Consider the following 12,844-nt stretch of genomic DNA (forward strand, 5'->3'; position numbering starts at 1 on the left):
GTGGCTTTTTTTTTTTTTTTTTTTTTGGGTTTTTCCTGTGGTTTCTTTTTTTTTTTTTTTTTTTTTTTTTTTTGAGAGGTAATTTGGGAAGCTCTAAGGATGTAACCGAAGACAGGAAGCTTTATTTCTGAATGGAGAATAATTTTCCATTATCGGTATAATATTCTGCTCTTCCAGAGTTAATTAACACTTATGGTTTAGAGCAGTGTTTCCCAACCTTTTCTTAGTCGCGGCACCCTTTGGAAATTTTAACAAACTTGTGGCACCCTACAAAATTCATTTTGTCACAATATTTGAATTTCTAACTTCGATATGAAAATTTCTGTGGAAAAATACATCCCTGCAGGCAAAGACTGCTGTGTTTTAAAATGCCTGGATGATGGGAAAAAGTGAACAAAGAGCTATTTTAAGATCTTCGTTTTCTGAAGTTGCTTTCATACAGGTACATTAAAGCATTTAAACTCACAACTGAGCAGTTATGTAACAACGTATTCAAGACTGAGCGAGAAAAAATTTAAAAGTTTAAGAAGTTACCACTGAAAAGTCCACACTGACCAACTGTTAATCTGAAAATCACACATTAACCAGCGATGACCCGCTTATCATCCCCTGTTATGTTCTTGTGCTGCTGGTGGGCGTCTTTGGCAACTACCTTCTGATCTACGTCATCTGCCGTTCGAGGAAGATGCACAACGTCACCAACTTCTTCATCGGCAATCTGGCCTTCTCGGACATGCTGATGTGCGTGACCTGCGTTCCCTTCACGCTGGCCTACGCCTTCAGCCCTCACGGGTGGACGTTTGGGCGCTTCATGTGCTACCTGGTGTTCCTGATCCAGCCCGTCACTGTATACGTGTCTGTTTTCACCCTCACTGCTATCGCGGTCGACAGGTGAGTGCAAGCACCTGACCCTCTAATGGCTCACGCCGTTACGAGACGCAGATATCAAAGCTAAGTGTGGTTGAAGTGGGTCAGATCACTTGAGATGAAAGGATGTCCAAAGGATGTGCACTGAATGATGGTTCTTTTGAAAAGGTTTTGGTCTTTTTTTATGTTGAAGGTCTTTGGAGATCATTAGAGGTTTGGCTTAGGAAGTGAAGACTGCAGTTTGAAACTGCACTATCACTCTATTTCCAATCGCTTTGATTTTATGTTGACAAAATAATTTTTTATTGCTTTCTTAACTCAAAAAATCTATTAAGAACATATCTGTGTTATATTTCACCCCGTAAATCGCATATAGAAAGAAATAATTATATTTTATTGTAGAAAAATTAAGCCTATTTTATTTATTTTTTGGGATTTTTTTTTTTCATGACAATTAGGCACATTTTCTTATTACCACAATTCATTTCATTTTTGCTGTAATGTCAAAAATAATACTAAAAATATATTAAATGTTCTTTTTTGTGTTGTATTGAATTGATTTGTTGATTTAATAAGTAAAAAACATTGTATTGCTTTTTAGTGCAGTGAAAATACAACTATATTGATTCTATTGAGAATTAGCATGATTTTAATATAAACCATGAGAAATATTTATGCATTTGATTATTCTATTACTGAAACTAAAAAGTAAAATGAGGTAAAAGTACTTAATGCTAAAGAAATTATATATATATATAATTACATGAAAAATATATAAAAAATTTATACAAAACAAATAATTAACTTTTACTGTAGTGTAAAATACTATATTCTTTTGAAAATTAAAATGATTTTAATTTAAAATAAATAATGAGTAAATTATGATAATTATTTATGCATTAGTCTATTAATGAGAATACGATAAAAAAAAAAACAATCGAAAAGTAAAATGTCTAGATGAACTACAGTAATAAGAATTTGAGGGGAAAAAGCTTAATGGTACAAAAATAAGAATAGTTCTAAAAAATAGTAATAGTTCAAAAATAGGCTTAATTTTCTTTATACAAAATATAATGTGTTTTCATTATTATTAGATTTGATATGGGGGTAATATTTGAAAAAAAAAATATATATATTACTGCGTTTTTTACTACAGTAAAAATATAACTATTCATTCTGTTGAGAATTAAAATATCTTAATATGAATGAGAAATTATTTATTCCACATTATCCTGTTAATGAGAATTTTGAGAATTAAACAAATAATAATAATGTAGTAAAATATCTTGATGAATTATTATTTCATTTGATATTGGGCTAATATATTTCAATAAAAAATAATTTAATAATATAATATATAATATATAACAATGCTGAAATCTTTGTGTGTTGTAACAGGTACTATGCTACAGTGCACCCTTTGAAGAAGCGAATCTCAATGGCGGCCTGCGCTTACGTGCTGTCTGGGATCTGGCTGCTGTCGTGTGTGCTGGTCGTTCCCGCTGTGGCCCACACATATCACGTGGAGTTCAGAGAGGAGGGTCTGACAATCTGCGAGGAGTTCTGGTTGGGCCAGGAGACCCAGCTTCATTTGATATTGGGCTAATATATTTCAATGAAAAATAATTTAATAATATAATATATAACAATGCTGAAATCTTTGTGTGTTGTAACAGGTACTATGCTACAGTGCACCCTTTGAAGAAGCGAATCTCAATGGCGGCCTGCGCTTACGTGCTGTCTGGGATCTGGCTGCTGTCGTGTGTGCTGGTCGTTCCCGCTGTGGCCCACACATATCACGTGGAGTTCAGAGAGGAGGGTCTGACAATCTGCGAGGAGTTCTGGTTGGGCCAGGAGACCCAGCGACTGGTGTATGCCTACAGCACGCTGCTACTGACCTACATCCTGCCTTTATCTGCAGTCTGCGTCTCTTACCTCTGCATCTCTGTTAAACTCCGCAACTGCGTGGCCCCTGGACACCGAACACGTGACCAGGCCGAGGCCCAGCGGGCACGCAAGCGGAAGATCTTCAGGCTGGTGTCTCTAGTTGTGGCGGCATTCGGAGTCTGCTGGCTGCCCATCCACGTGTTCAACATCCTGCGCGACATCGACATCCGCCTCATCAACAAGCGTCATTTTCTGCTGATCCAGCTGCTGTGTCATCTGTGCGCTATGAGCTCGTCCTGCTGCAACCCATTCCTGTACGCGTGGCTTCACGACCGTTTCCGTGCAGAGCTGCGCAAGATGTTCACCTGCCACCGTCGCATCGGTATACCGGCCAACCACTGTGCCACGGCGAGCGTCGTACTATGATGCAACTGTTGGCTTCAGAAAGGCTGAAAACACATGAAGTGCTATTTAAGATCTATAAATGGCCCACGAAATATACATAAAATAAACGTCTGGGTCCAAACAGATAGAACTGATTGAAACACTTGTGTAATTGAGGGACTGCAAATGCTAACTTGAATGATTCATTATGTGTAATTTATTGAAATGATTCATTGCTATTTGTTGAAATAAAACAGATGATTGTAACCTTCATGTTGGGCTTTTCTCAGAGCGCTCAAAGAATCCCACAAGGGTTACAGGAAGTGGCATTCGCAACCCATTTTGCTTCCACAATGTGATGTTTTATGAGTCAATTTTATCCATTAGGAACTGATTGAATGGTGAAAAGTGTCTCTATATGAAAGGTGGAGATGTTGGTGACCTTAAAGGTGGGGTAAGCGATTTCTGGTAGCCAATGTTAACATTTGAAATCACCAAAACAAACACGCCCCTACCCCAAAAGGGTCTCGCTCCTATTTTGATAGCTCCGCCCCACACATACGTACTCAACCCAGGCAACGATTAGTTCTGTGAAACAACGCAAAACCAATGTTACACCGTGTCTACACCAGACGCGAGTGGCGCGGCGTGACAAAATACTATGGAACTCATTATAATCAGTGATGCTGTCTACACCATAGATATATATACATATCTATGGTCTACACTGGATGCGGCGCGGCACGACACGACAGCGCGGCACGACACGACAAATCCCCGACAGAAAACTGCTGCTGCGTTCTATTCATGTAGAACTATTCGTATTGACACAAATTTCAAATGATTTTCAATGGTCGCTTTGTAACGTTCAGTGTACTAGACAGACTTTAGCTGTTGCGGCGCAGACACGGTGTTACTCACCTATCGAGAAGAAACAAAGCAACCTCGGCGTCCGGTCGCAGGCCTTCCGCTCCTTGAGTTCTCTCCAGCGCTGGAAAGCTGATCCCATATTTACACGGGTCCAACTTCTTGCCTTATTGCCTTACGCCTTCTTTTGTTCCGCAGACGTTTTCCTCTTTTGTTTTTTATCCGCCATCTCTATCTTTCTGTCGCTCGGCTCGGCTAATGTCCATCCTGTGCACTGAACTCGCTCTCCTCCACATCATGAGTAGACACGCCCCTTACTGCTGATTGGCTACAAGTTTGTTTTTCTAGTCGGCCCGAATCAGTTTTCTAAAGCGTTTATGAAAAATCGCTTACCCCACCTTTAATTTAAAGAGGAAATGTAAGAGTCTGTGCAAGATATTCTATTTTGATGAAAGTTATTACAAAAGAATATGTTTTACTTGGAATCATGCAGAATAAATTCAGAAACTTGCATTAAAGAACTAAATAGGGTGAGTTTTGATTTCATGTTAACTCCATTAGTGACTGTTTTTTTGGCATTTACTTTTCCATTAGCAGTTTCCTGTGTATGAATGATGAATCAAGAGGATTTTGTGATCATTCAGTACACTAGAGCTTTATGAATGTGCAGTGCAATATGTGAACACTCACGTGATAATGTGATAAAACAAAGATGTTAAAGTCTGATTCATAATGAAGGGAAGAGCCTAGGTACAGGCATCTGAGTCAAACACACACACACACACACACACACAGAGAAAAACAGAGGGAACAAAGTGAACTGATTCATCTGTGCTTTGAGGAGAAAACTTCTGTAAGTTGTTTAAATTATTGCATGCTATTCATTAAAAAAAATAAAGACTTACATTTAAGCAATTGGTGTTTTGGTGATTTTTAAATTCAATGTACACTGTTCAAAAGTTTGGGGTCGGTATGATTTTTTAAAATGATTTTGAAAGAGTCTCTTATGCTCAAGTCTGTTGTTTGATCAAAAGTACAGTAAAAATATGAAAATTTAATAAAATTTTAAATAGCTGTTTTATATTTTCATATATTTTAAAATGTCATTATTCCTGATGCAAAGCTGAATTTTCAGCATCATTACGCTAGTCTTCAGTGTCACATGATCCTTCAGAAATAATTCTAATATGCTGATTTGATGTTCAAGAAACATTTATCAATGTTGTTCTGCTTAATATTTTTGAGTAAACGGTGATACAGTTGTTTCAGGATTCTATGATGAATAAAAAGTAAAAAGAACAGCATTCACTTGAAATAGAAATATTGGTAACGCTTTACAATAAGGTTCAATACATTTATTACAGTATTTATTCATCTTTGTTAATGTTAGTTAATAAAAATACAGCCGTTCATGTTAATTCACAGTGCATTAAATGTTAACGAGCACAACTTTTGATTTTAATACTGCATTAGTAAATGTTGAAATTAACATTAACTAAGATGAATAAATGCTGTAGAAGTATTGTTCATTCTTGGTTCATGTTAACTATTGTAAAGTGTTCCGAAATCTTTTGTAAATGTCTTTGCGGTCAGTTTTCTGCATCCTTGCGGAATAAAAGTATGAACTTATTTCTTTCAAATAAATAAAGAAATACACTTACTGACTTCAAACTTTTAAACTGACTTCAAACTTTTAAACAGTGGATTTAAAGTCAGTTATCAAGTCGGCACAGATGTCCTTGAACAACCACAGGTGTAGATCATCACATTAAAGCAGCACTATGTAACTTTTTCTGTGTTTAAAATTTGCGAAATGTATACAATGAGCGAGTACATCATGAATTCATCTTCCAAACCGCGTTTTTGTCTTATTCCGAATCACTACGGTACACTTATAAGTACTTATATTTGGACTATTGTAGCCTGGTCGGGTCGTCACCGCTGCGGAGTAACACATACCTGCGTGAATCGCCAGAGACATAAACTTAGAGAAGTAGCTCCGGTTGGAATGTTCTTCCGCGGGATGTGTGCAGTTCTGTTTATTAACCGCTAGAGCGCCAAAAGTTACATAGTGCCGCTTTAACTGCGAAAAGTATGTTCATTTATGCCCTTTCTTTGGAATAAATGCCGGTTAGATTGCTATTCTGTCATCTATGCAATGACATTCAAACATTTTCAAGTGGTCAACACCTTGTGTAAGAAAAGTATGTTCATTTATGCCCTTTCTTTGGAATAAATGCCGGTTAGATTGCTATTCTGTCATCTGTGCAATGACATTCAAACATTTTCAAGTGGTCAACACCTTGTGTAAATGCATCAGACATCAGAATGCAAGTCGTCGACTGAGCTCAACAATTCTCGTGAAGGACTACACAAATAAAACAACATAATGAGATTAGGCACTTTAAATCATCGTGACCGCCATCGTGAAGATCGCACACCTGCGGGACATATTACACAGTCTGTATTACCGCCTCAAGCAAACGGCACGAGCACTGGAATGATACATCCAGAAGCACAATGTATTAATGAAAATCAGTTTGTTTTGGACACAGGGACTTCAGAAGCTGCAATTTACGTGATAAGCACAGGCATCAATCAAATCATATGAATTTGCATGCTCCGACAAGATAAAATCTTTCCATAACGTGTTTTTTCCCCACGAAGAATGAAGATTTTTCTAATTATATGTATCAGCTTCAATACACATCAAAAATACATTTTGATACAATATTTTGATAAGTGTATCAAAATTGTATGTAGGGCGGTCACGATGAGTGTTACCATAATTTTCTACTCATTTGCAGAATGGGAAAAAAAACAACTATTTATCATTTCCATTCTGCAAAGTAGAAAAATATGATCAAATACTTACAAGTTTTTTCTTTTTTAAATATATAAATCTATATCTAGATGTAGTAAAACACCCACAGATGTAGCAGAAAACATCTGCATTTTCTTCTGTCTCTAGCCATAATTCTAACCTTGAAATCAGGATTAAAACAACTATTTATCATTTCCATTCTGCAAAGTAGAAAAATATGATAAAATACAAGTTTTTTCTTTTTTAAATATATAAATCTATATCTAGATGTAGTAAAACACACACAGATGTAGCAGAAAACATCTGCATTTTCTTCTGTCTCTAGCCATAATTCTAACCTTGAAATCAGGATTAGGCATCAAATAATGTCATACATGTGAAAATCAGCTAAGAATTGAACAGATTGTAGGAATCATGTATTTGTGGCAGTTTTTTCTGGTGATTAAGGGGTAATACAAGACTTCACCTTACAAATGGTTGCCGAAAGCAAAAAAAAACTAAATTTTTTGTGAGGAAGTGACATACACAACAGGTAATATGTGTAATCAGCACCCCAACATTAAACAAGTATTGGATATCATTAGGCAAATATTATGCAGGGTGGTGTAATAACGGATTCAAATAAAGAAAACAGAACAAAAATAGTTAGAAATAATTGAAAAATGTACCAGTTCAAGCAAAAAATTTTTTTTATTAACAATGAACAGAACTAATCCATGAAATAAAATCAATGTAACGAAAAACTGACTGTATCAGGAAATCAGCAGTAATTAATTATATGTAAACAACAATACAAACTTAAGCCTTGTTTTTTAGCTCCTTCCGAACCTTTAGATACGTTTCAATTTCATCCTGAGAGCGAATGTATGATTCAATTTCGCCGTCCGATATTTCTTCATCTCCGGTCACTTCCAGCTGCGGAGCGTCAACCCTCCGCCGCTTGCGACTCTTCACACAGGGGGGTAAAAACAAGTGCCTTTTACTCCAGTGGTTTGGTGGCAGTTGACAATCCGTGGCTTCTTTATCAGGAGGATTCTCACATCCGGCCTGATCAGGATCCATGAGCTCAGGTGTCTTTGAAGAATGTGAATCGGAGCGGTTTGAATCTGATAGCTCATCGTCACACTCTGTCGTTTGTGCAGTTTGGGACTCATTTTGCAGCTGTTGTTCGTGGTTTCTAACAGCCCTCATGAGCAAAGCTCTGCGGTTCTTCAGGATGTCATCCACCAGTGGGACCACAGTGTTGGGCTCCACCGCGCCGCCCCTCAGCCACGGCAGCTCTCGGCCCAGTTTACACAGCACGTCCCGCAGCTCTTTCAGCCGCTTCACGACCGAATCTCTGCTCCTGTGCCATGACTGTTTAGGCGCTTGTCCGATCTTGCAGAACTTAACGAAGGTGTATTTCATGCGGACCTGAAAAAGATTATGCATTCTATAATACAGGGTACATTTCATGTCTATTGATAAAATGTTTTTAAAAAAGCACAAGACCAGCATCATGTGATACTGGTTTTCTTCTGCTGCGGACAATTCGGAACACATTATGGTAAATGTTCTATATTTTATCTCCAATGACCTATTGTCAAGGAGTATATACACTCCCCATCAACTATATTGGGTATTGTTGTGGTTGGCAATATTTGTATGATTTTAATTCAAATAGATATTAAAATTCAAGGTTGAAGAAAATAAAATCTGGTCAAGAAAATAACATTTGGTTGGCCAGACAAAACCTGCCATTGAAATGAAGTCAAAATGGTGAAATTGTCAACTATGTTACCTGTCAATCCATACGTAATATATTTGGCAAACTCACCAGCAGGGAAAACATATTTTCCCTTACAATATCAAAATGATGTGCAATGATTAAGCTTGGCAAATAGCAGATAAGTTACACTGCCAAAATATAATTTAAAAAAGAAACCAAAAGTTGTTTTAATGAGAAAGCACATTGCTTTTACACTTTTGTTCCTGTTGTGAAATGAAAAAAAAAATAAATAAAAAATGACTCTGAAGTAAATGTTTCTGGTTTGCGTAAAATAAAATGTTCACTTTCTATTTGTCATGACACTCATGTCTTATTTTTTGTCAGCTGCACATGAGAATAAAAACATAATTAGCAGTGTAAAGGAAGCTATAGGTTAATCAGATGCAAGAATGTACACACCAAAACAATTTATGCAAGGAAGAATTGCAGACAGTGCAAATATTGTTTAACCAAAAGTTGTTTTAATGAGAAAGCACATTGCTTTTACACTTTTTTTCCTGTTGTGAAATGAAAAATTTAAAAAAATGACTCTGAAGTAAATGTTTCTGGTTTGCGTAAAATAAAATGTTCACTTTCTATTTGTCATGACACTCATGTCTTATTTTTTGTCAGCTGCACATGAGAATAAAAACATAATTAGCAGTGTAAAGGAAGCTATAGGTTAATCAGATGCAAGAATGTACACACCAAAACAATTTATGCAAGGAAGAATTGCAGAGTGCAAATATTGTTTTCAGTTATGCTGTTTTTGACGGAATTATTGTAAATATGATAGAACAACTCAACTCAATACTTGTTCAATACTTTTAACATCTGACAATTATTGTTCAAAGTTTGGTGTCAGTAAGATATTTTAATGTTTTTGAAAGAAGTCTCTTCTGCTCACCAAAGGCTCCATTTATTTGATCAAAAATACAGCAAACAGTAATTTTGTGAAATATTATTACAATTCAAAATAACTGTTTTCTATTTGAAAATATTTCAAAATGTAATTTATTCCTGTGATGCAAAGCTGAATTTTCAGCATCATTACTCCAGTCTTCAGTGTCACATGATCCTTCAGAAATCATTCTAATGATTTCTAATGATTATTGGCCGCTCAAGAAACATTTATTACTATTATCAATGTTGAAAGCAGTTGTGCGGTCTATTCCTTGATTAGAAAGCTCAAAAGAACAGGATTTACTTAAAACTTTTTTTGTAACTTTTGCAAACTGCAAAATTGCAGATTTCATCTTTGACCAGAAATGTCTCACTTTCAGTGTTAATCACTGAAGTGACACATTTATTAGAATATTAGGCTACGTCACTCACCGTAGGATTTAGCGACTGCCAGGCCAAATACACTGCTGCAAAGAGGAGGGGCAAAGGCTGGCGGCCCGTCACTATCCAGGCATCAGCGGCTAGTTCAATCAAAGCAGACGTCCTGTCCACCAGCCGTTGGGCGGGTTCAGCAAACACCTCTTCCACCTGTTGAGGACCCAGCTTGAAACTACAAAAACACCGCAAGTGAACAATCTGATTTTTACATCAACTAAAATATTGTGCAAGTCATAAAAGCGTTAGACATACTCATAGCAGAAGCTTTCCAGCATGTCCATGATGCCGATAGTGCTGATCTCAATGTTCAGAACCTTTGTAAACTCCCGATAAACAGTGCCCAGTGTCGCATTGTCCACCCCCAACAGGTAACCAATGGTTCCCATGGCAACAGGCCAGTTGCATTGGCGACAGACGGAGAGTACGCAACAGCCTCCCAAGATCTCTTTCTTGGTTAAGGTCACAAAGATGAAGTTCGGGTGGTTGTATGCACGCTCAAAGAGACTCACTACTGCCGACTCCATATCGCTGGATAATCGGAGGATACGGCACAGCGCACGGACCCGAGAAAAGCCTGGAAAGAGAGGACCATTTTAAACTGACAAATACACTTTTGGTCATTTTCATAATTGAAATAACGCAGAAATAAAATAAAATATTAAATAAAATTTTAATTTCTGAATTTAAACTTTTCTAATTGTATTTATTTTTTGTGTGCGTTTAAAGGAAGTTAACCCAAAAAATGTAATTTGCTGAAAATGTATTCAACCTCAGGCCATCCAAGATTTAGATGAGTTTGAGAAATGTAGCATTACATCACTTCCTCACCAATGGATCCGCTGCAGTGAATGGGTGCCATCAGAATGAAAGTATAAGTCAGGGCACAGCGCACGGACCCGAGAAAAGCCTGGAAAGAGAGGACAATTTTAAACTGACAAATGCACTTTTGGTCATTTTCATAATTGAAATAACGCAGAAATAAAATAAAATATTAAATAAAATGTTAATTTCTGAATTTAAACTTTTCTAATTGTATTTATTTTTTGTGTGCGTTTAAAGGAAGTTAACCCAAAAAATGTAATTTGCTGAAAATGTATTCAACCTCAGGCCATCCAAGATTTAGATGAGTTTGAGAAATGTAGCATTACATCACTTCCTCACCAATGGATCCGCTGCAGTGAATGGGTGCCGTCAGAATGAAAGTATAAGTCAGAAATCAGAATTCATCATTAACATGTTTTTAACTTCAAACTGTTTCTTCAGACTAAAATACAGTCCTCAATCTACAATATTGCTTTCTCTATTGAAAAAGTTATAGCAGCTGAATTAGGAGAGAAATATGCACAGACCAAACACTGTTTACAAGTCAAAAAATGTCCAAAACAGCTCTAAACAAATATGTGGGTGGCTTTTGATGTGAGAGGACAACAAGGGATGGACTTTTTCCACTGCAGGAAGCTTTATTATGCAACATGATCTCATGAGAATTCGTATGTGATTCTACAAAACGTATATTTACTTACGTTCGCACAGACACTGCACGTACAATACTGACGTATTTACAACATCTAAACGTACAATACTGATGTATTGATGACACAAGACGTAACTTATTTACATATGAACAGCTTTACAGACTTGCAAATGAATCCTTATGAATATTGAAGTCGCGGCATTAACATTTTATTATATTGTATTTAGTTGTCATAAAAATGGCATTATGTTTTCTCTAGTGATGTGACATTCGAACCGAGCTTGTGTCGAGAATAAATGGGCATGTCAGATGAAGCCTCGATTAGAGGCTTGTGTTGGTAACATAGAAATCACGTGACCAATGACAAACGAAAGCCTCACTTTCTGTCCAATCACATTTCACAGATTCACTTTGCGTGTTGGAATGGTCGAACACCCAGATCTTGCTTAAAATGTTTTCATTCGGGCTTATTCAATTACATTTTTAAATATCCAGTCATACAAGTAATATCAAGAATGCACATTATTTCAGGAAGATACAAAATTTGCCATGTGCAATTCATAGAGGTATATGTGTATATTCTTCTTCTGTTACATCATATTGATGTTCGTACTGGCATTAAATGCCACAGTTTGTTGGGTAAATGAATGTTCTTAGAGAGAGAAATTAAACAAACACAAACACACACACACTGTTAGGCTTTTATTTGTGCACGTAACATGAAACGATCTATAGAATGTGTGGTGGGTGCTTCGTCTGACAGAGCTTCTTTCACAGACATTTGGCTGCTTTATTTACTACTAACAACCAGATAGTGCTGTTTTCGATACTCAAAGCTTTGAATCTTTTCCCCTAAAAAAATGAGGCTTCATTTGCCCATCACTAGTTCTCCTATCGAGCATTCACTCTACATTGCGGGAATCGCTGTGGGAACTCCTTTCCTTCTCCAGTTTCTATTAAATAAACTGGCCATTTGTCGCTACTTATGGAAATTGCATGCAAATACTGACAAGCTCGCGGGCAGTATAAATGCGGCGAGAGCGACTATTGCCTTAGAATCTTCTTCATGTTGCCATCATTGAAGATGCACCAGAGTATATTACAACTTTTTCACCGCATCCGATGGCACCTTCTGTCAAATTTGTGCAGGCCCCATCGACCCGCTGGACCCACACAAGCACTGCATTAGGGCCTTTCGCACCGCGGGAACCTTTTCATAATACCAGAACTAATTGTGGAACTATCCACTTTTCGCACCGCCGGAACTAGGTGCGATTTTAGTACCGGACTGCCTTTTTCGAGAACCAAATTAGCTCCTACTCCGGAGCAGGGTCTAACCAGCACAACTGGTACTAATTGTGACGTAAGTAGACATTGATTGGCCAAACGTTTACAAAACGCCCTCACCCGCCATGATTTAAAACGCAGTGTAAACATACTGTAAACATTGTGT

At 37.1% G+C, this 12,844-nt stretch overlaps 2 protein-coding genes across 3 annotated transcripts in view; one reads left to right on the plus strand and one right to left on the minus strand.

The window, feature by feature from the left end:
• Positions 1-3,311, plus strand: part of LOC107658531 (prolactin-releasing peptide receptor-like) — a 7,614-nt gene extending 4,303 nt beyond the window's left edge. The window contains exons 2-3 of the mRNA XM_016447122.1: positions 589-891; positions 2,544-3,311. Coding sequence (XP_016302608.1) covers positions 589-891; positions 2,544-3,180 — 940 coding nt within the window. The 3' untranslated portion in view covers positions 3,181-3,311. The remainder of the gene's footprint in view (positions 1-588; positions 892-2,543) is intronic.
• A 4,195-nt stretch (positions 3,312-7,506) lies between these two features.
• Positions 7,507-12,844, minus strand: part of brf2 (BRF2 general transcription factor IIIB subunit) — a 10,761-nt gene continuing 5,423 nt past the window's right edge. Inside the window, exons 1-3 of one of the 2 annotated variants that reach the window (XM_016447181.1) lie at positions 10,170-10,525; positions 9,912-10,089; positions 7,509-8,242 (exon numbers count right to left, since the gene is read on the minus strand). In XM_016447181.1, the coding sequence (XP_016302667.1) occupies positions 7,628-8,242; positions 9,912-10,089; positions 10,170-10,441 (1,065 nt within the window). In that variant the 5' untranslated portion in view covers positions 10,442-10,525 and the 3' untranslated portion in view covers positions 7,509-7,627. Of the gene's footprint in view, positions 8,243-9,911; positions 10,090-10,169; positions 10,526-12,844 lie in introns of those variants that run through there. The other variant, XM_016447182.1, reaches the window with a different exon arrangement.

The sequence above is a fragment of the Sinocyclocheilus anshuiensis genome, unplaced genomic scaffold, assembly GCF_001515605.1.
Source record: "Sinocyclocheilus anshuiensis isolate Anshui unplaced genomic scaffold, SAMN03320099.WGS_v1.1 scaffold343, whole genome shotgun sequence".
In the NCBI taxonomy this organism is placed as follows: domain Eukaryota; kingdom Metazoa; phylum Chordata; class Actinopteri; order Cypriniformes; family Cyprinidae; genus Sinocyclocheilus; species Sinocyclocheilus anshuiensis.